This window comes from Armigeres subalbatus, unplaced genomic scaffold, assembly GCF_024139115.2.
Source record: "Armigeres subalbatus isolate Guangzhou_Male unplaced genomic scaffold, GZ_Asu_2 Contig1310, whole genome shotgun sequence".
Taxonomy (NCBI): Eukaryota; Metazoa; Arthropoda; class Insecta; order Diptera; family Culicidae; genus Armigeres; species Armigeres subalbatus.
This window is the reverse complement of record NW_026942078.1, coordinates 460,256-484,353: the sequence shown is the minus strand read 5'-3', so window position 1 is coordinate 484,353 and position 24,098 is coordinate 460,256. Positions and strand designations below refer to the sequence as shown.

General features: G+C 39.9%; 1 protein-coding gene and 1 long non-coding RNA gene across 2 annotated transcripts in view; both read left to right on the top strand.

Annotated features, from left to right (window-relative positions):
• LOC134202641 (capping protein inhibiting regulator of actin dynamics-like) overlaps window positions 1-15,400 on the top strand; it is a 288,173-nt gene extending 272,773 nt beyond the window's left edge. The window contains 2 exon segments of the mRNA XM_062677656.1: window positions 140-633; window positions 15,094-15,400. Coding sequence (XP_062533640.1) covers window positions 140-633; window positions 15,094-15,110 — 511 coding nt within the window. The 3' untranslated portion in view covers window positions 15,111-15,400.
• A 7,430-nt stretch (window positions 15,401-22,830) lies between these two features.
• Window positions 22,831-23,851, top strand: LOC134202638 (uncharacterized). The gene is made up of 4 exons (XR_009977282.1): window positions 22,831-23,009; window positions 23,097-23,162; window positions 23,226-23,295; window positions 23,354-23,851. It is a non-coding gene; the product is annotated as an uncharacterized LOC134202638 (long non-coding RNA).
• The last annotated feature ends 247 nt before the right edge of the window (window positions 23,852-24,098 follow it).

Sequence of the window (24,098 nt, the reverse complement as noted above, 5' to 3'; positions counted from 1 at the left end):
ATCATTCCCTTGCCATGTCCGTGTCGTCGGTCGAAGCCAGCAGCCTGTCGAATGTTAAAATCGTGCCGGAAACTGCCCGAAGCCTCATTAACACACGTTTTACACGTTTGCTCTTGTCTCTTCCTCGAAACCGATCTAGTACACAAAATACACCGGCTGTTGACGGTTCCGCGAAATTCCTAGCGCACTTCGACACTCAGCCACTAGACTTTGCGCTCTCGTCAGCAGCCGACGGCGTCGAAAGCAGCGAAAATCACAATCAGCTGGATTCGACCACTTCTACCAGTACGAGTACGACGACAACGACCGGCACGACAGTGGTTGGTCAGTTGATCGAGTTCAGTAGTTTCCAATCGCTGCCTGACGAGGCACAGCAGCAGCAGCAACAGCAACAAACCATTAGTGATAACGACGATCCCTTCAACCTTAACCTCGACAACAACAACAGCTTGCCCGCCGTCGATGGCAGCAGCAGCCATGTTGAGCTACTCGAGAGCAGTAGTAACGGTACCTCAAACCCCTTCTCCAATTCCCTGTTCACCAGCAGTGATGCAAATCTGATTAGTAATAGCAATTTCCTAAATAATAATTCCACGAGGCTAGTCGCAACATCCGACAGTCAAGACAACCGAGGTAAATCACGTTTTGTTTTGTAGACTATTGTTTCTTTTCTTTTGATTGGAGTACTAGAATTGACCACCATCGTTACGGATGTAGGGTCGTCAATACTCACATTATGTGGTGTATGTTTTCTAAGTTAGAATATAGTTTGCAATAATTTGTTTTGAATCGCTTCAATCCATAGAACATAGTTTCTGTTGCACAATTTTTCACTTATTCAATAGGTGGTACTAGAATTACATGTGTGATTGATTAGTAGTTCAAAATTATAAAAGTAAGCATTCTAGTACTGCATATTCATAGCTTTACACTACGTTACTTCAAAAAAGCACACAGCGCTGTACACTGTAATGTGTTTAATTCTAGTATTAATATTCACAAACGTCGTTCAGATTTTGTTTATCTGTTTATGGCACTATATCATGGACAGACAAGCAGTATTGCTACAACGTTATTGGTACTAGAATTCACAGCGTTGCGTTGTATGTCGATGCTATTATTGTTCCATCAGCTTATGTCTTTTCTCTTTTCCAACAACTCCTTCGACCTTGGACCACATCTACTACTGCAAACTGTCACTCACTACTGCTTCGCCTCCGACTGTGACCATCCAAATATACGCATAACTGCACAACTACTCTACGACAACCGTTCCTTCCTTGCTGGATTCCTCAACGCTTTCAATTTCTTCCCGTTTCACGTGTATGTGTATCTGCTCACTTTTGCCACAAACGTAAACACGACAAATGCACAAAGATCTCTCCTACAAACAATCGGCACTGGTACTGTACGTCATCGCATTTATTTATGGTTGCCTGTTGGCGGCCATTCGATCGAGTGATTAGTGTAGTAAGTGGCGCGCGTTCGTGTGTCATGTTTTGGTATGGGTGGTTGGCAGCACTGTATTTTTGTGGGGCGTGATTGTTTTTGTAAGTGTGTGCACTGTTTCAGTATGTAAATTGTTTTATTCTTATTTAAGGCTAATTTAGGAAGTCCAGTACAAAAGGCTGAATCACAAAAGGCCGAATCACAATAGGCTGCAGACTCAGAAGGCCGAATTACAAATGGGCGAACAATTAATCGAGGTCAATTCATCAAAGATATAGAACTGAGAAAATTTAAAAATGTTTCTTTGTTTAACTGTGTGCCATGACCAATATTAGCATAAATCCAATCAATTGGGTATCGTTCGTCTAACGTGAAACTTTTTTAATCTATCGTTTATTTGGAAGGCTCATTTGCCGTGAAGTATTACGGAGCCGAAATCGAGTTTAACAATACATTTCTTGGTTCTTATACATAGTGTTAGTTTTGGGGAACCGAAAGACTCGTGGTTTGGTCGAGGTTAGGGAATACAATAATACAGTAAGAAGGAAAGGATTTTAGGGTGCTTAAGTAATTACGATGCTGATGTTCAAAAAGTCGACATTCTTCGCGATGTTTCACATCTGTAACGGGACAAACACACTTTTTTTCTTAGACAACGATAGGTAGACATACGGAAGGGAATAACGACAAACATTGAAATGGAGAACAAGAGGAAGACATTCGTAATGGGGTACGAAAGACAAGGGGATTTGCAGACTATGATTACAGTCTTACATTAGCAACTTTCAAAAACTGGTGACCAGTAACTTGAAACTGGATGACTTAACTTCTTTGATCAGTAAAATGAGTGCAAAAGAATAATTACTGGTCTAGAATCATGAAAAATTGATAGACAACTCAATTTTATTTGAGCTGGCAAAAGTTAATCAAGTTGTATGACGGTGTTGAGAGGCTTTTTTCGAATGCTTTCCGTTATGAATGATTGAGGAAAATTGAAAATTACGTAACATTTAAATTAAGCACTCGTAAAAATCAGTCTTTCCCATTTCATGTCGCGCGCTCGTGCCGGTCCAGTTTATTTAAATTTAATATTTTGATCTTTTGCGAGCCGACCTTTTTGTGCCTTCGGCCTTTTTTTGTGTTTTTCAGCCTTTTGTGGTTCGGAGTTTTGTAGTAGATCCAATTTGGGAATGGTCATTCTGGGGGATTGGTCAAACGGTAAAAAAATCAGTCAATTGATTATATCGATCTAATACGATATCATTATTAAATCAAAATAAAAAAAATCATTTCAGTTGATACGATTTTAGTATTGCGCGACACGCCATTGCTGATTAATACGCCGCGTGGAGTTTTGGGCAAATTAGCTAATAATAAGCCTGAAAGTAAGACCAAGCGTCCATATGTCGATAAATAACAACATAAGCCAGATGATCGAGGCAACTTATTATATTATATTGGTTATAGTGTATTTTTTCTTAATCAAAATTTTAGTTTCCTGCTTTATACTAGGTTATTCTTTTTTATATTCTATCTGTATGGTATTAACCAGCAGTAGTAGACCATTCTATTCCTAATTACAAAGAACAATTTTCGTATAACGTATTACGGTAGTCCTTTAAAATGTAGAACTCGAAAACTGTTGTCTACTGTTTCACAAACTTGTTAATTGTTCAACTTCAACTTACTCTTCATCAGTCTATTTTGTCTATCGGGAAATATTAATCTCGATTTTTCGAGCAGCATGTTGATTCTGTTGCGGACTGCGGACTGTATGGAACGATAGATTCTTATATTTCGTATCCAGAGTCCCATCGAGCTTCAAATTTCTTTTTTTCAAATTTCTCGTCTCAAGATCTTTTGTAAATTCTTCATAACCTTGGTCTAGGAATCTTGGCGGCCGTATTCTTATAACATAAGGACTTATGGAGGGACGAATAGGCTTTGCATTTTTCTTACGTTCAAGTATTGAAAAAAATCTTACAGTGCATAAAAAGGGTTGATAAATCCAGAAAAATGTCTTAAGTAATTTGTGTACCGCCCCTGGAATGGTTTTGTTTGCCGTGGCTATGAGAACTTCGATCCAGAACTTTCAATTGCCGAAGTTTGTTTCATCAAAACAAACTTAAGTCCCGCCATCCTAATATTTGGTTATTTCATTGATTGTGCGTACGGCTGAATTGCCGAATAATATGCAATAAAATTGTAGTATCAAGTGACGATCTTTCTATCATTCCAAGTCATTTGAGTACATTGCGATTGGTCGTAGAACGGTAACACACATCAAATGCTTTAGCCCAGTGATCCGCAGCATACCTACTATCAAAGGCCGCACAGAAATGTTGAGCTGTTGAAGCGGGCCGCAGTATTTTTGCAACATTTGTTTTTATTAGTTTATAGTCTAAGCTGTTCCACAGTCATACACTGCGTGGTTTCTGTTTCTGTCTGGTTTTGAACATAATCAGTTTGGGATTCTGAACTGAATCCGTTTGAAGGCTCTGAACAGAATCTGCTTGCGATGTGAAAAGAAGTTCGAATGGTATTCTGAACAGAATCCATAGTTGATAATCAACGTATTTTCTAGAGGTAATAATCCAGTAAAATTTCAGTTCAATTTCGCCAAACCAAACTTATTTGAATAAATCAAGCATTCTTATTATGGAGTAGTATAATATGACACCATTAGTTTTACCTGTATTTCAACCTTTAGTTCCTTTAAATCTGCGATTAAAGATAAATTTGCGCCATTATTATAACCCGGGGCGATAACTTCGAAGGTATTCATTTTATTAAATCAGTAGTATTAGCATTGAGCAATTCGCACAAATTCGTGGGTCATACAAGCATAGCTCTAGGTAGCGCTGTAGTCATTCAATACCTTTCAATACGTACGATCTTTGTATTATTACGCAAAGGCTCTCGAAAACCGCGGATCATTGCATTAGAAATTAACTCCATCATATCTCATTCTGTTATTGATACCACCTCTCTTATGAACTAGCCTTGCATAAGAGATGAAATATCAAAGGAGTAATTACAAAAAAGAATAATAATTAATATGCACAATACTTCAGACATAACATTTTTTTTCCTGTTCGGGTGTGCCACTGCTACCAGTTATTAGATCTATTGTAGCGTTACCCGTATCCTTAGTGTTAAGGTGCATGTCGAAGTAATTACTATTGATAAGCAATGCAGTATCGGTTTCGATACAGTTGTTGTTTTGTTTTCTCAAGAGCACCATGACAAGGTCCCGCTATTTAGACCCTTCACAGAGAGCAATCCCATTGAAGGCGCGCCCCTTATCAATAGGATATCAATCCTTTCTTGAGAAAACAGAACAGTAATACTGTTTTTGGCCATGCATCGGAGCCCTAGCCACATCCTTGTCTTGCTTCTAGAATATCACCAGTGAGGCTACAAACCCGGGATTCAGCTCTGTCTACAAGTCCATTTCAAGCATAAGAATTTGTTCAGTAATAAGAACTTCCGTGTGTTCGTTTCACTACCATTGTTCACCAGTTCAAGAAGAGTTAGTACGTATTTAAACCTCTAACTCGATTTTTCCCAGCAGTCAGTTCAGACCGGTGTTACGGGACACAGACATAACATACTCTGTTATTACAATACCAAACGCATCACAAACTATTATTCGTTTGGTATTGAAATATTAGTAGTATTATGCATATTAATTTTGGTTCTGCATATTTGTTTTTTTTTTTTGTATTTTACTTCTTATGCAATAGCCAATTTCTGTTATCGAGGTCGTCGCGCCTACTCGAGGGTGATTCCGTTAAAAAAACGTAATCTCATAGACCACACTTCTATAAAAAAAAAACAAATTGTTGGGAATGTGGGATTGCGATTTTTTGGAATGCATGTTGGGAATTTGGTTTCCTCAGTACCCGCTGAGGGCGGTACCCCGTTTGGCATAATGCCATATGGCATAATGCCGTTTGGCATAACGCCGTTTGGCATAATGGCCATTTGGCATAAGGGCCGTTTGGCATAATGACCATTTGGCATAATATGTATGCGGTGTCAAATTGAAGGCCATTTGGCATAAGGGCCGTTTGGCATAAGGACCATTTGGCATAATTTGTATGCGGTGTCAAATTGAGGGCCGTTTGGCATAAAGGCCATTTGGCATAATTTATATACGGTTCCAAATTAATTCATATGCAATAAAGAAGGGTAAATTACAGAAAAAGTGAATAAAAGCTTTGCTATCTTGACTTTCAACAAATGGTCGGTTCAAAAATTCCATTGAAATAAACAAAGAACTGCTCGCGTTTCAAAGAAGGGTGAATTATAGGAAATGAAAATAATAAAGTATTGAAGTGAATAATCTTCAGCGGGATATACAGTGAACCCTTCAAGAGACGATGTTCTATGACTCGATATTATGCCATATTATAAAATATGTTATGGATTTCTGCGATGGTCCCTTGAAAAACCCTAGCAGCACATGTTTCACATAGATTACTGCAATTCATCTGTGACCAGATTTGGTCACAAACAAGTTGCTGCACCATTTTTGGCTGACTTTTGTTGCTCGGAAAGCTTTTCAAGGATTATATATCCCACTTCTCGATATTTCCCTGAGCCGATGGTCCCTTTATTATCGACTCATGGAGGATTGACTGTATCAACAATTTTATGGTGTACCGTTTCGTGATGCACGTGTTTGCCTGTTATAAGGCAAAATGTGTTATTTTGCCTTCTATAACTATTCGCATTTGCCCGGTATAAGGCCAAATGTGTTATTTTGCCTTCTTTGAATACTCGAATTTGCTCGTGTATCGGCAGCAAAACGATTCACTGCAAAATAATTTTAACTGCGGAATGATACAAAACGCAGAATGGAATATTGCGCAATGGTAATGCTCGCATTATGGTACATCAATAAATGGATTACCGCGGAATGTTGTACCGCAAATTGTTGTATAATCTTTAGAGCTTTAAAGTCTACTTAGCATCATCGGAGTAATTCACCTCCGATGATGGTAAGTAGATTCCTGGGCAAATAATTTGGAACAGTATGTAAATTATGCCAAATGGATATTATGCCAAACGGCCCTCAATTATATGACACCGCATACAAATTATGCCAAATGGTCGTTATGCCAAACGGCCCTTATGCCAAATGGTCATTATGCCAAATGGCCTTAAATTTGACACCGCATACATATTATGCCAAATGGCCATTATGCCAAACGGCCCTTATGCCAAATGGCCATTATGCCAAACGGCATTATGCCATATGGCATTATGCCATATGGCATTATGCCAAACGGGGTACCGCCCCGCTGAGCTGCGGAGGACGACGGAGGCCGTTCGTGCTATTGCACAAATCGAGTTTCAGACAGAGTAATTAATTTCCACTCCGGGTGGCTTATACCCGGAATATAGGCAATTAACTTTGATTGTACTGCTTCTATGGATTTCCGACCGCATCGTCTGAGCTTGAAGACCGATTGGCAAATAGTACACACAATCTCACTTGATCAGTACAATTGCTGATGAAGAATTTTTGTAGCGGCCAGACTTACGCTCCTCTAATGTGAACGTGTACTATACACATGTGGAAGTGTTGGCTTGACACATGGATTGCGAGTGATTCGACTATGCGTCCAATTTGGGAATCTCGTGCTCATTCAGTAGCCGGTAAGTTGCGAAGACCGACGGAGGTCGGTTGGTTAAAGCACCACTATAGCTATTGAGGGTCGTGGCTTCGAGTCACATCGAAGGGAAAGTGTTTTGTTGGGTACATTTTCCACTGCGACCAGTTGGTTGATCTATTTTGGCAGGACCCGTTTGAATGTTTGTGCCTTGTGAGTTTTTCATATCACTATGGATTTGAGTGATTTCCGCTTGCTGATTGTAGGCATTATCCCAGTAAGGTATAACATGTCTTATGAAATGTATTACCTTGCTGGGAGAAGTCATCCATACATCTAATGGTTGTATCAATCCTTTATCGAAAAAAATGCTCCTTTTTTGGAAAAGTGCTGCACAAGTACATAATAAATGTTCCGAATCTTCCTTATCCCTTTCACAGAAACGACAGGTATCATATTGAACTTGAAATGGTTTTTCAAATAATATTTACTTGGACTGTGTCCTATTATTAAACCGCAGAAGGTATTTAAATCTTTTTTAGATAGGCTGAGCAGTTTTTAAGTAACAGTTTTGTTGGATGATATAAACCTTTTAGATTGTCATCATCAGTTTTAATCCAAATGAGCTCAAACTTTCAGAGGACACTCAGAACATGGTAAAGAATCAGATGAGCGCTGTGAAGCAAAATCAATTTTTTGAACCACCCTACTACCCATAGATATTGATACGGTAACTCCAGGGCCTGTGACACCAGCTTCAACCCTGTCATTCATTTTGGAGCCATCTGTGAAAAAGATTGCTGAACCTGGTCGAGCAGTGGGCCAACAGATTCCCACTCAACACGACTTGGGAAAGTCACATTATTAAAGAGTCGTTTAAAATTATATCTCCTTTCCATCCAGTCTTCATGAGTGATAAAAGGATTGATTTTAAATTCTTTCAAAATACTAAGATGACCCCTAAGATCTCCATCAAACAATGTTTTTGTTCTTGTGGTTACCTCTAATACACGTTACCGGAACATAGACAATTAACTTTGATTGAACTGAAGAATCGTATGTTTGGGATTCCATCCGGACCTGGCGCCTTGTTCATCCTAAGTTTTCCTGCAACGACGATAAGCGTCATTAGTTGGTACCACGTCAACTGACTCGTACGGTGTAACGTCAGTCCGATGAGTCATGCTTCGGAAACAACCCTTCGGCGATCCTGGCTAATATCTTCGGGGACTTTTCAGAAGGTGTGCTATTAGCCCTAGCCGTCACTATCCTGTATACATCCCCCCATGTAGTGTTTTTAGTCATCCTACACAGCTTCTCACGGCAGGCTCTCTTACTAAGTTTGATCTACGAGCAACTTATGAAAATGCATGAAATCGTGAAAATAATACTGGCAGCACTTGAACTTTTTGCTTGCTTCTTATGGATGCAAAAAGTAAACAAGTCGAAATGGAACCGCTCTTGACGATTCAATTAGAAACAAGATGGCGTCTTCGCCGATCTCTTATTCTAGTATTTCTAGTAGAAACTATATCAATATATTGCCGCAAAGCTCTAAATTTGACAAAAATGTCATTTACACCCCTCTGCTTCTAACCCCCTCATTTAGTTTTGGTTTCCGTGAGGATTGTCTTTAAGTGTTTCGATTTTGGACTTATGCATAAGTCATAAGTGGAGCAGAAGGACACAAGGCTCACTCCTGCCAGGCTGCCCCGAAGCGCTCCTGGCGTATACAACAAAACACCCATCCGGTGGTCTGGTCTGTTTGTTTTCTAAACGGATTCGGACATGCAACAGTAACTGCGAGGCAGCGCAAGCTTTGCTACAACGGTCGGTATATGAGAACATGACTGATATTGACTATGGAAAGTAAAATTAGATGATTTTTTACAATTCTATAAAAAATAAACACGAGAGTGTCCATTATAGGAATATTTTGAGGGATCCATAATAGGTAAGAAGAACATCCCGAAACGGAACATAAAAATCAAATGAAGTGTCGGCTATAGGGAAGCAATTTCCTATTATGGACCCCCAGGGGGTCTACTATAGGGCGAATTCAGTCAGACTTTAAAATGTTAATTTCAACGAATAACGTCGAGTATTTAAGTATATATATCGTGAAGAGGAGATACAGAGCTTGATATTAGATATAACGCAAGATTAATATTTTGAAAATTTCCACTCCTTATGCCAGGAAGAGTAAAATTGCGCTACTAGGGGGTCCACTATTGGGCATTTTACCCTACACCCCTTTGCGTTTGACACCCTCAAATGTACTCGCGTTTTCAAGAGCACAACACTCAATACGGAAGCAACGCACAACTGTCATTTTCATTATTTTAGAGATGCTGCTTCCGTTTTGAATGGGGTGCCCTTGAAAACGCCAGTGCTTTCAGTTTTGAATTCCGTGAGGATTGTCCTTGAAGCATGCCTGAATTTGTTTGTTTTTCTATGCTCATCGGGCATACTGACCAACCCATATTAACCTACTTGGCCTTATCCAGCACCTTCTTGACATCAGCCAAGGCTACTTGGAATGTGGCAACCTGCGTTTCCACTCAAATCCTTTTTTAGCCGTATCGCGGTATCCTGGATTTCAACGCCACACCGTCGACGCTACAGCTAACTGCAGCCGCAAGGTCTCCGGCCTTGGTTATTTCATCCAGGCCTCGACACTGAACTACTTCTACTCGGCATAGGTCCTTAACATGCACCCTATTTAGTTCAATCAAAGTTAATTGCCCTTTTCCGGGGATTAAACCACCCGACTTGGACGTTAATTTACAATGTTATGAAAACTCATATGTGAATATTAGAGTGGGGCGTCATTTTTCAAATCAATGGTTTTTCGAAGCCATTCTGGGTCCTGAACAACTGTGCAGAATTTGGGACCGATTGGTTGCTTCCTCGCTTTCCGCATCGCGTTTGAAGTTTGTATGGAAATTAGTATGGGAGAACGTATATTTTTGCATTTCTACTACTAGATGTTTCAGTTCATCGTAAACCAAATGGCACATTGCGTTAAAGTATAACCCAAAGGATGCCGAAAAACTTTGCTGAAGAAGGCACAATGCTGGAACGTCCACGAAAAAAGTTATAACGCTTCGAAGATTGATTGTTCAAACCATATGCAAAAAATCATTTATTCTGCCAGCACTGCCGAACTACGTGGAGCAATAATTTAACTGAGTGTTATTTCAAAATTATTGATTTTATAGGACTTTGGAGCTAATGGAAGATATTAGGAATGATTTCACAAAGTAAAAATTCCGACTAGAAGGAAAATGGGTTTTGCTCTCTGACAATTACAGGTTGTCTGGTAGTGCTGGCAGAAACATTGATTTCTTGCATATGGTTTAAACAATCAATTTTCGAAACGTTATAACATTTTTTGTAGACCTTCCAGCTGCGTACCTTCTTCGGCAAAGTCTTTCGGCATCTTCCAGACTATATGCTAACTTATCGAGCCACGTGATTGATGATAAATTGAAGCCGCTAATAGCAAAAATGTAAAAAAGTACGTTTTCCCATACTAATCTCCATGTAAATTTAAAACGCGATGCGGCATGCAAGGTCGCAACCAATCGAGCCCATATTTTGCACAGTTGATTGGGGTCCCAAAACGATTCAGAAAAACCTTGATCTCACTTGATCGGACGAAGTTTGCGTTTTTCCATACAACTGCGCCCCACTCTAGTGAATATGTACGTTATGTGGAAGATATTGATTTGGAAAATGTATTGGAAGTAACCACTTTCCCTTCGATGGGACTCGAACCCATGACCCTACAGTACGCTAGACTGGTGCTTTAACCAACTAAGCTACGAAGGACCTCCGTCGGCCTTCGCAACCTAGCGGCTACTGAACGAGCTCGAGATTCTCAAATTGGATTGGACGCATAGTCAAATCACTCCCAATTCATTTCTCAAGCCAACACTTCCACATGTGTATAGTACACGTCCACATTAGAGGAGCATGAGTATTTAGAATGTCTGGCGGATATACACATTCTTCATCAGCAACTGTACTGATCAAGTGGGGTTGTGTAAGCTATTTGTCAGTCGGTCGTCAAGCTGCACCCTATTACCAAGCACCTCTTTTGCCAACTTTTTATACGCAGAGCTCTTCTGCGCAGCATCCCGCTTTCACCATTCTGCGGAGGCAGTTGACATCCTCATCCATGCCAGCGAGTTTTTAATTGCTTCTCATGACCCTTAGTACATAGCTTTTGCCCTCGGTTTTGATAATAATTGCCTCGCCGCTGTCCTTTCGACTGCGGCCATTGGAAGATGCGCCCTTTCGCATACGGGCGTCACCCTTCTTAGCAACCGCTCCTTTTTCTCTCAGTCGGCTTCCTTCTCCGCTCGTTTCGCTTTTTTTTTTGGGTTCATGTGAACTTCAGCATCCTTTTTGGTGGGGACACTTGCTCCCGCCGTTCCTTAGGGTCAGCCGTTTTCCTGACCATCTTCCGACGTTTGGCCGTATCCTTCCTCTCTGGTGTTACTGGCTTGACACTAGCTTCTTTCTGATCGGCTTTCAATCCGACCTTACTGAGCTTAGGAGTTGCACGGGTGACGGCTATGCGTCTTTGGAGTTTTGCACTCTGGCGCTGTTTATTCTCAGTAAGGAGCCGAATCTTCAATTCAACCTGACGATTTGACCAGATTTTCACCGTTTCACACTACTACAGAGTATCTCTATCCCAATGTAACGGTATTGGTATTGAGATACAATAGTGAATAACCAATTGTATTTGAGTTCTTAGATACTAAGGATTAAATAAACCTGTTTGCGTGCCCTTGTCATAAGACGAGTTTACACAATCCCATTGAATTCTACCACTTAATTGTATCTTGACAGATACGTATTTCGACCTCAACAGTAAGGCCGTCTTCAGTGTCTCGTACTTGACTCGACTTACTCGACAGTCGAGTCAAGTACGAGACACTGAAGACGGCCTTACTGTTGAGGTCGAAATACGTATATGTCAAGATACAATTAAGTGGTGGAATTCAATGGGATTGTATAAACTCGTCTTATGACAAGTGAAGACATTCCACTAAAAAGCTCAAAATAATTTTCTTATCTGTTTGCGTGCTAAAATAAGCTACTTTGATACTTGTTATAAAGATGGGTGGTTGAAGAATAAACAAGGCGAAAAAAGCCCTCCGTCTTGTCTTTGATAACTAAACTTTATGTATCGCTAATCAAGTTGAAAAACCGGAATGAGGGACTCTCGAAGTTGTATTTTTTCCGCAGTACGTTAAACCTACCTACGCTACTAGTGCGCTAGTCTAATTAGCCCCTAATAAAACTACCGCATGACTAGCGAAGTTAGGTTTATCGTACGGATTGCGAGAAAAATCCAACTTTGATAGTCCCCCATTCCGGCTTTCAACTTGATTAGCCATATTATATTGTGTCTTTATAAAGGATCGAAATACATGGGGAACAAAATTCGGCGAACATTTTCAGGAGCATAACTCGGGATTGGTTCACATGCACATTTTTGAGCAACAAAATGAAATATAAAAACAGATGACATAAGGAATCTAGATTCTTTTTCCATTCTGGATTTTATCATAATTGACCTTTCAAAAATTATATCTACCGTGACCTGCCCTTATTCCGCGCATTGCCTAATACCGTGGATTTTATCCAAATTGATGAATATAGAGGTACTGTCTGTCATACACATCACATTATTTGGTGAAATACACAAATATATATCAGAAAATGTTAGCAAATTATTATTGTGGGTATTTGTGACGTAAATTAGGCGCTAAAAAATAAATGTGAAAATGTATGGCTCGACCAGCCAAAATTTGCATCCGCTTAGCAAAACGCTTAAAATTATGGTTATATTTCCAAGTCTTGTAACTTGTAAAATGATATTTAATTCCAATATCTCATTGAGCCCAGTTTTACGGCTATAAAAATGAGCTGGGTACTGAAATGGTATTTAAATTTCTTGTTTTTGCATTTTTATTGATCAAAACAATTGTCGCGGTATTAGGCCATCTTCTTCGCCAGTAGTGCCTAATACCGTGACTAGGCTATACCGTGAAGTTGATGCTCAGAAAAATAAAACGTAACTATCACATTGAATACATAGACCACTAGACAATATTGTATAGGTACCGCCATCGGGGTTGACAATGGGTCTGGGGGGTGATAATGGGTCATCGCTATCACCGGCAACGTGAAGGTCGTCATTGTCACCTCCGACGACGGTATTTAAACATTCATATTAAATATCTACGACATTTTATGCGTAGGATTACTAGGGAAGCATCATTCAGATGAATTATTTATTGCATTATGTATTATTCCAATACTTCCCCAAAGAGAAACTTCTGTTGGACTTGACTTGAAGATGGTATACATCTAATGAACATACAAATCGTCTTCATTGTGTTGTTCAGCACATATGAATACAATATCATTTATGCGATATTTACCGCAGACTATAGACGTAAATATTTTTCCTGTGCAGTTTCCTTTAGAAATAAAGGTAGAGTGTTTTTCATCTGAATACAAATCCTCCCTCTCTCTCTCTTCCTCTTATTGGCATTACATCCCCACACTGGGACAGAGCCGCCTCGCAGCTTAGTGTTCATTAAGCACTTCCACAGTTATTAACTGCGAGGTTTCTAAGCCAGGTTACCATTGTTGCATTTGTATATCATGAGGCTAGCACGATGATACTTTTATGCCCAGGGAAGCCGAGACAATTTGCAATCCGAAAATTGCCTAGACCGGCACCGAGGATCGAACCCAGCCACCCTCAGCATGGTCTTACTTTGCAGCCGCACGTCTTACCGCACGGCTAAGGAGGGCCCAAATCCTCCTCCAAATTCTGTGAAGTAAATTATTTGAAAAATTAATAAACGCTTTTAAACCGTCAATATTGAGAAATTGCTAACTTCCCAAGGAAATGATTCTTTTCCCAGTAGGTATCTGTGTAAAATAGTAAATTTTATGACGTTTTTTAGTATGTATGACCTAATAATTTAATTGAAATTTGTATATGATTCAATTATTTACATATTTTATTGTAAATGTGCTCTTAAGCTCATCATTTGAGCTTGTTTGATAGGGCACGGTATTAGGCAATTTTCTGCGCGGTATTTGGAATCTTCTTCGGAATGTACGCGGTATTAGGCATATTCATAAGTCAAATGTCGAATACTATTATCTTCATTTTTTTTATGAGTTGAAGTACAAAACATATTTTTCCCTTCAAATGTATTTAATATTGATTAAAGCGACATAGTTTTCAAGGGAGATTGTTACAAATTGAATTTTATATAGCGTATTTATTGTGGACACGTCCTTAACCCCACGGTAATAGGGCATGTCACGGTACCCAAGTAATCAAAACTTCTTTTGAAAATACGTTAATCACCTCAGTCAAGCTGGTTAAGCGAAAAACGTACTGTTGAAGGAACTTTTGGTTACTTGGGTAGTTTTATTGTTCCAGTCAATTCTTTGACTCATTTAAGGTCAACTTTCCCAAAGAACCCATTTTTTTTAGTCTCTAACTGATTGGAAAAATCGAAATCAAAAGCTGGAAATGTGCTGCATGTGTGAACCAGCCTGAATGATTGGCCTGATGTTGGTTCAAAATCGGGCGATTGTAAGTCCAAGCTAACCTGTTTTTGTTAAATGATTAGTGATATGTTAAACCTTATTTATGCCTTTCTTGTCACAATACCGACGTCAAAGCTGGGTAAAAAATTGGGTTTCTTCCTTTCTAGGTATCATAAAAATATTATGCTTTCCTGAATGATACTAAACACACATTTTTGTATTGCAAATATTTGTCGTTTGCATTCTTCTGTAAATACACTATTTCGCCTTTCATGAATTTCACTTGACGTTCAAATGACTACGAACCCAACCAATTGCAATAAAACCTAATTTCGTGAAGTGATGGTGTCGTTTTCCATAGAATTATTTCTGCTTTATCATTCATCAAAACACACGATTAACATTTTTCTTCTCCCACTTATTTCAGACTTGTCGCTCTTGTGAACGAGTAAATTGAACTAGATTTTAAATTGCGTGCGTGCGTGCGTGATCTACTCATCCCAACTCACGTTTTGAATGCGGCGCAACGCTACACATCTGGACCCCAGAAACGGAAAGGTAACCAAACCGTGTGAGTATCGGAAGCAACGCAACTTCATAGGTAACGCCGCTACTTTAAGAAACTGTAGGTTTCCTATATGGGATCTGTGTGGGCACTTGTGTACAGTTTGTGAGGAAGGATCAAAGAGAACAGAACATAGAAATGCGTGCATGCGTGTGTATGTAAATTGGAAGCTTTTAGGTTAGGTGTGGGAGTTTAGCTGCAAAACTAGTGCTGTACTAAAATGAGACAGAAAAAGTTCGATTAGGAAAACAAAAAAGGCGCTGCTTTGTTGCTTCAGCAGTCCATAGGCATGCGTGCGTACGTTGTATAGGAAATTGTATCCTCACTAGTGGGTGATAAGGAAGCAGGGAAAACGTAAGAAAAATAGAGGAGGTACTAGAATCAATATGAGAGACGGACGGCGATGCGCTGAAAGAGTTGTAGCTAGTTAGATTTTTTTTAATTGGGTGAGCTCGAAAGAGGATTGGCGAATGATCTGAATAATTGAAGGAGGAACGGATGGGACCGTTAAGTCAGGATCTGGAAACATGTATCGGTCGCCGTATGTAAATGGTATTTTCGGTAGTAATGTTTTGGAGTGTATCTTTGTGTAGTAATGGGTGTGAGATTATGAGGTATTATTATATTTTGAAGACTTTTTCAATTAGCGTAGAAATGCCTATATTTACAAATATTTTTTCATATTTTTCAACAAATTCCATATATTTTTTTCAGAAAATATATAAACTTAGAAAGCTTCCATCCAAATTGAATTTTTTATTTTAGTTTGAAGCCAAGTTTCTCAAACTTGGGTTTCATTTTAGGCTACAATGATAAAGCATTATTGTATTGTTTTTGCGCTGTTCAATTATGAATTTAGGTTGCAGAATGCTTATAATAATTTTTGCCGTACAAGGTTTTAGTTCCGGACTGATTCATATTTGAAGGATTTTCAAGCTTATGATCGGAGTTTGATGGGATTTTCGTTCAATAAAAAGTAAACTAGATTCAGAAAGATGCACTTAAGCATCTTTAGGTCTCCAGTTATTCTTGCGAGCAAAGGCGTAGTGTTTACAATCGGGAGATGGCGAGTTTCCGGATGAGAACCAATCTCGACACCCTGGGCATAGTGTATCCACTGCACTTACCACACAAGATACATACTCATGCAATCGGTGGCAAAGAAAAGCTTTCAATTGATAACTAAGGAAATGCTAATATTGAGTTGAAATTTAGGCTAAGTTCCAGTTGGAATGTAGAGCCATAGAAGAAAACGATTTCAAAACAAAACAATTGAATAAAGTATCATTCAGAAGTTTATGAATCAATTTTGAAAACATAATTTCATAAATAATCTAGTACTACAATTCAATCGATTTGCTACAAAGAAATTTGTGATAGAAATTTCTTAGAGATCTGAACTGATTCTCCTGTGTAGAGAAGATTTTAGATCTAATGCTACAAGTTCTTTGAGATTACGTTGTATGTTCTTGTTCTTCATTCTCGTTTTTTTTTTTCATATTGAAACAAAAGGTCTCAGCAGTGTTCGTATTTGCTGCTATATTTTTTGTTACATTCAATCTGGCATTAAACTATAACATGCGAAGAAAAATTTTTCAACAACACAATTCGATATCATTTGATGTAAATGGCTTATTTTTCCATTATATTTACGTTTATATTTTTTCATAACGATTTAATATTGAAAAAAATCATGGATATGAACTGATTTTCAAAGGTCACACATCTTCGACATTTTTATATTTATCTACACAATCGTGATAGGTTAAAGATAGTTTTACTTACTTAAAAATGTAATTATGTGTGCAAAACATTTCGCTTAAAATTGTAGTTTGATATTTTTGGTTATGATTATGTATAATCTAGTACTTCATTATCCAACCCCCTAAACAACTACACTACATATTTACACTTACATTTTAAACTTGATCCTGATACCTCTGTTTCAACTGACGATTCCGGTGCCCACCCACTCGCCGTCAGTAGGTGCTATTTATTAAAAACGTTAAACGAGTGGAGTTTCGAAGAAAAAAATCACCTAGATGTGTTGCAAAAAATCATAGAGCATGCAGAACTTGAATCAAAACAAATCGCAAATCGCTACTGGCTGTTGATTGCAGTTAGAACAAAAACACTGGAAAAAAAATCATTTCACAAATTCAGGATTTACTGCATCTACAAACAATACGAAACAGTTTCAACAATAAAATTCAGATACAATTTGAACGTGCTAATAGAATGGAAACTATTGAAATTACCGAATCAAAGTAATATATTACTATATATTATATAAATGTTGAGAATCGTAAGTCACACTATTCAAACAAATTGATTATTATTATAATTATTGAATTATTACATTTACCAGTTCTTAACAAACACTTCTTGACGTTGCGCAGGAAGTTTCAAAACAGAAAATCCGAAAGAATATGAAAACAAAATATCAAAACTGAAGAATAGGCCGAAACGAGCCGAGTAAGCTTAGTTTGACTAATTTCTTATATAAGGAAAAAGTGAAAATGCGCGAAAGCCTTTAGTGCAGTGTGTCGCTGAGACTTTAAATACGAGAAATGAAGTTAGAAATGTTTAAACCTAATAAAAATTACTAGTATTCTAATCTGTTAAATTATGTATAAAACACAAGTAAGAAAAAAGAAAACCTACCATTACAATGTAATTTAATGATTACACAACACAAACAAACAAAATAAATGTTGGGAGCAATGAACCAACACGAAAACACTAACACTTACACATAAACACTCTAAAATGAATACACACAACACTTGTGTTTAACTACACAGACAAACATATTGAAACGGGAGAAGCATGTAAAGCGCAATTCAACCGCAATTCAACATTGATCGAGCGAGGGAGGTGAAACAAAAAAGTCATTAAAACAAGTTAAATCTACCTTCCGCTCCCCCTAGCATAAGCAATTAACCTCTAGAAAAGCTAAAGACGACGATGACGGAGAAGTTGCAACAACGCGGAGCAGCTTGTAGCACCGTCAACTATTCAAATTTTGATTTTTGATTTTATTCCGCAAAATACCAACAAAGACATGAGAAAATTATCCCGAAAATAACGTGTTAATCAGCTATCACACAAACACACACACACACTTTCAAAGCTGTTTTAGATCGATAATTTCGTTTAGTACGTTCCATTTTCCATTGCTTACGGGAAGACGCTCCATCCGCAATCATAACCTCAAACACCACTGTTCCAGTTTCTCGCGAAGCAACTGATCAAGCAGGATGTGCTATCGAAGTCCCCTTCATTGAGTGGGTTGAATGTTCTTTCAGAAACTATCCAGAGATTCAGCGAATATATTTTTGAGAATATACGAAAACAGTAAATCAACGGTTGTCCGCTTAGAATTAGATAGTACGAGGCACATAATAATCACAGTCACTGCTTGAGGATAGTCACACACATTTACCATTTATAAAAAGCAAGAGTATTCATCTCAAATAAAAGATAGAATGTTCACGAAAAATTCCTTCGATTAGAATACATGAAACACAATCAGGATATAAAACCATGCAAAATATATTTTCTCATGGTAATTGGGTGGACAATTGCTGAAAGTTATAGCTTTGTGACAAATGGGATATTGAACGGAGGACAGGAAATGGAGCAAGAGCACGGGAAAGGACTTACTCCCGAATAACTAGTTTGATAGTAGACAAAATACAACTGATGATGACTAACTGAGATATGATGAATGAAGATGGAGAAAAGAATAAAAAAACAAAGATGATAAAACTGGCTGGACAGAGAAAAGAAGATTAATAATTCTATTAATGCTTGTAATAAATGCTTTATATATAAAAATATATAAAATCAATAAAAACTATTTAAACAAATTTAAGCATTTGTAAATAATCCGAAATTTCTTTGAGTGGTCACACAAACTGGATAATGCTTGAACAATGCTCGTGGAGGATCATGATGGGTTGCAGATGGAAGACGGAACATGGAGAAGGCAGAATAAATTAAATAAATTGCATCAGCTGTTTGGGGGAAGGGGGTTCGACCCAGTTTGGCATAAAGTCATTTGGCATAAAGCCGTTTGGCATAATGCAATGAAAACGATCTTATTTTAAAAAATCATATTCTTTACGCAACTCAAAGCTGAACTTCAACATAGACTTCTTGATATTGACAATAGAGAAGGCATTATTAACTCTTTTGCATTATTCCGAGCAATCGCGTAATAGAAAAGAAGGAAAGACCTCCCTTTTTGCATTGCACCGAGCAAATGCGGACTTTAAAAGATGGCATCATCAACTATTTTGCATTATCTCGAACAATCGCGTAATTTAAAAGAAGAAATGATCTTTTTTTGCATTGCTCCGATCAAACGCGTACTTTAAAAGAAGGCATCAACTTATTTTATTTATTCAGACTAAGGCCGAAGTGGCCTGTGCGGTATATAAGAGTCTTCTCCATTCGGCTCGGTCCATGGCTACACGTCGAAAACCACGCAGTCTACGGAGGGTCCGCAAGTCATCTTCCACCTGATCGATCCACCTTGCCCGCTGCGCACCTCGCCTTCTTGTGCCCGTCGGATCGTTGTCGAGAACCATTTTCACCGGTTTACTGTCCGACATTCTGGCTACGCGCCCGGCCCACCGCAGTCGTCCGATTTTTGCGGTGGTTCTCCCAACAGCTGATGCAACTCGAGGTTCATTCGCCTCCTCCACGTACCGTACGCCATCTGCTTCCCACCATATATGGTACACAGCACTTTCCTTTCCGGTGAACTCTATTCGATCGGAGCGTCCTGCGGAGTCCAAAGTACATACGGTTTCCAGCCCCTATGCGTCTCCGAATTTCTCTGCTGGTATAATTTTCGGCAGTCACCAGTGAGCCCAAGTACACAAATTCTTCTACCACTTACTACTACTACGCACATCACCCGATCCATCGTCGCTTTGATCAACCGTGTCAGTTTATCCGAAAATCCGTGTTCGTGCATTAGCTGCCATAGCTGGTCCCGATCGATTGTACCATATGCGGAATAGCTCTCCTGGTAGTTGGTCAATCCCAGGGGCTTTGTTGTTCTTCAGCCGGCCAATCTCCTCCTGGATTTCCTGGAGATCCGGAGCCGGTAGAATTATGTCCTGCGCGCGTTCTCCCAGGTCCATCACCATACCGGCATCTTCTTCTGCCACATCGCCATTCAGGTGTTCTTCGTAGTGCTGCCACCACCTTTCAATCACCTCACGCTAGTTCGTAAGAAGGTTCCCGTTTATGTCCTTACACATATCAGGTTGTGGCACGTGGCCCTTACGTGAACGGTTCAACTTCTCATAGAACTTTCGTGTGTTATTAGCGCGGTACAGTTGCTCCGTCTCTTCACGGTCTCGATCTTCCTGCTGGCGCTTTTTCCTCCGGAAAATCGAGTTTTGTCTATTGTCTAGCAATCTCGCCCATGCTGCATTCTTCTCTTTCACTAACTGCTCACATTCGCAGTCATAACAGTCGTTTCTCTGATCCTGGGGCACCGTGCTAAGTGCGGCGGTTGCGGTGCTACCAATGGCGGATCGAATATCTTCAAGAGACGCTGCGCCTAGCTGCTCTTCCGTTGGAAGTGCCACTTCCAGCTGCTGCGCGTATTCTTGGGCTAGTCTACTTTCTGGTAGCCGCCCAATGTTAAGCCGCGGCGTCCGACTTCAACGCGTGTTGTACACCGTTGAAAGTTTTGAGCGCAGGCATACTGCAACGAGGTAGTGGTCGGATTCAATATTCGCACAGCGATCAGTGCGGACGTTCGTGATGTCGGAGAAGAATTTACCGTCGATTAGAACGTGGTCGATTTGGTTTTCCGTTTCTTGGTTAGATGATCTCCATGTGGCCTTGTGGATATTTTTGCGGGGAAAGCAAAGAAGGTGCTTCGGACTACCATTCCGCGGGAGGCTGCGAAGTTTATGCATCGTTAGCCGTTGTCATTCGATACGGTGTGCAGAATTTCCTCTCTTGCTACCTGTGCGTTCATGTCACCGATGACGATTTTGACGTCCCGCAGTGGGCATCCATCGTATGTCTGCTCCAGCTGTACGTAGAACGCTTCTTTCTCGTCGTCGGGTCTCCCTTCGTGTGGGCAGTGCACGTTGATGATGCTATAGTTGAAGAAACGGCCTTTAATCCTCAGCTTGCACATCCTTGCGTTGATTGGCTGCCACCCAATCACGCGTTGGCGCATCTTACCCAGCACTATGAAGCCGGTTCCCAGCTCGTTGGTGGTGCCACAGCTTTGGTAGAAGGTAGCCGCCCGATGCCCGCTTTTCCACACTTTCTGTCCTGTCCAGCAAATCTCCTGCAGCGCCACGACGTCGAAATTGCGGGGATGTAATTTATCGTAGATCATCCTGTCGCAACCTGAAACGTAGCGAAACGTAGCGACTTGCAGTTCCATGTTTCAAGCTTCCAATCGTGATCCTTTATTCGTCGCCTAGATCTTTGCCGATTATATCGAGTCGCATTATCTCTTATATTGTTCGTAATTATTGGATTTCCAGCCTGCGCAAACCTCCTGTCTCGTCGCAGGGCCGTCGTGTCAGGGCCAGCGATGTTAGAAAATCGCTTCTAGCGACCAACGAACATGTACACAGCGTATGTGAGATCTATTAGCATCATCGTCAGTAAGCGATGCTTTTGCGCTCTCCAACCTTATTCGTGTGGAGCGTTTCGGGTAGTGAGTTACCATGATCTCAAGAGAGCAAGATACACGTAAATCGGTATCGACTACACTCACAGCTTGTAACTCACGCGATTCAACGTTTATTGCGAGAGCACGCAAAAAGCCGTTACTCTCAATGTGTACAGTTGTAGACATCAAGTTAATCGGAACATGTACAACTTACGATCAAATGGAATCGAATCACGATCATTGCTGCAATGATCGCGATTCTTCCTTTCAAATCGGACATGTGCTTTCGTTAGGGGCTGCCCGTTCACATGCGGAACGGCATGTTCTTATGTTTTTACGGTGCAAATAGAAGGAAACACGTAGGCACGCGTCGAAAATACTCGGGCATAAATACTCGCCGGTGGAATTCAGGGTGCGCGTCCGCGTGACTCCTGCGTATAGTCTTTAACAACTTTAACTGACATTTAGAAAACATTCATCTATTAGTTGCATTAACTAAATGACGGTTATAAAGTTGTTAAAATTGTGAAACATAGAAAGTCCTTTTCCCGATACTTTTTTTTATCCCGGGAAAAGATTAAAAACATAGTTTTCAATTCCCTCCAAGACTGCGAAGCCAAATACTTCCCAAATAAGCCTAAATTCAGGTTAAAAATACTGTTTGTTCCGGGAAATCACTGGTTTTTTTGTATTAAAAAGCAAAACTGAATCCTGATAAGGGATCTATTTAATAGCAAAAATTCGTTGCTGAAAATAATTTGGAATGTTCGTGAGTTTGGTGCAATTTTGTTTTCGTGACGTATTATTTAACAATAGTTTGCATTGTGCTTTAAACGAATCATACTATATGTCATAAATCGCAACACCAGCATACAGCAATTGTTACGGCCACTGGCAGCACTGGTGAAGTTGTGAGTGACAACCCCTCAGCTGTCCGACCCTGTCAATGAACGTCAAGCCCATGACGTTATCGTCGTTCGTAAACATCAAAACATCGTGACTCCGAGAATTATTACATCCAACCAAAACGTGCAATTTTCTTATAATTAATTCCAAGTCAGATTAACTGCTACGATCGATTGTGATAGGATTTAGTGGGCAACAAACCTTTGTTTAAGTAAGTGAAAATGAATTTGAAACTATTATATATAAACATACGATACTAGTGAATACTATTCGTTTAACCTAAAATCATTGTATTTAGGGCACAGCGTAGATCCAGTAGGGTATCAGTACGGGAACAATTTAGAAATCAGAACAGAACTTAAAGGTAGGCCTGCGCTAAAGTAAACTTATTGAAATCCGTGATAACCTACGTTATACGTTCCTTCAGAAACAACGTGGAAAAACCCTATAGCCCGACTCTGTGAATTTGTTTTGGATGACTAAGGGTGAAACTAAATGTAGGTAACCTTATAAAAACATGCGATTGAAAACACTAATAAATGGTATCTTTTCTAGCTTTGAGCTACATACGCCAAAAGGGTGGTTGCTACACAGAATTTCAGCCGTTATCCGAACAAATCTCAAAGATTTACCCACACTAGTCGGATTTGGGTACCCACTATTCCACTTCCCGGAAGGATGCCAGAGACAGAGCGTAATGATTGCAAAGTCTGCCGGAGGTCGAACAATGTAGACGACATGGTATTCTGCGCGGTGTGTGAGGAATGGTTCCACTACCGATGTGTAGGAGTGACCTCAGCCGTGGTCAACGAAAGCTGGATGTGCGCTGGGTGCTCGGCTCTGCCATCGTCAACACGGATCGGCGAGCTAGGAGCAGGCGACAAATCGATCGCTGTTACCATCGTGTCCTCGGGCGCCACTGGATCGTTACCGGCGATGACCCCATCTTCAAGCACTGTGCCGTTTTCAATGAATTCGGCATTTCCACTGGCTTTTACGGCAGCATCGTACAACGTGTCATCGACAGCACTTCCATCTTTACCCCCCGTAATTGCTGGGCCCTCCGGATTCCAACCTCGTGTTACAAATCCAGTCGCAGTACAAACAACTAGTCCAGTCCAGACTTTGTTGTCGGAACAGGCGCGTGCGAGCCTGCAGTGGATCAGAGATCAACGGATAATGCTTGAGCAGCACATGGAAGAAATGAACAAAAAGGAAATGGAAAGGAAGAAGGCGATGTTAGTACGAATCACGGAAAACGCTATGCAGGGAGTATTAAGCAGTGAGGCATCGAATGCTT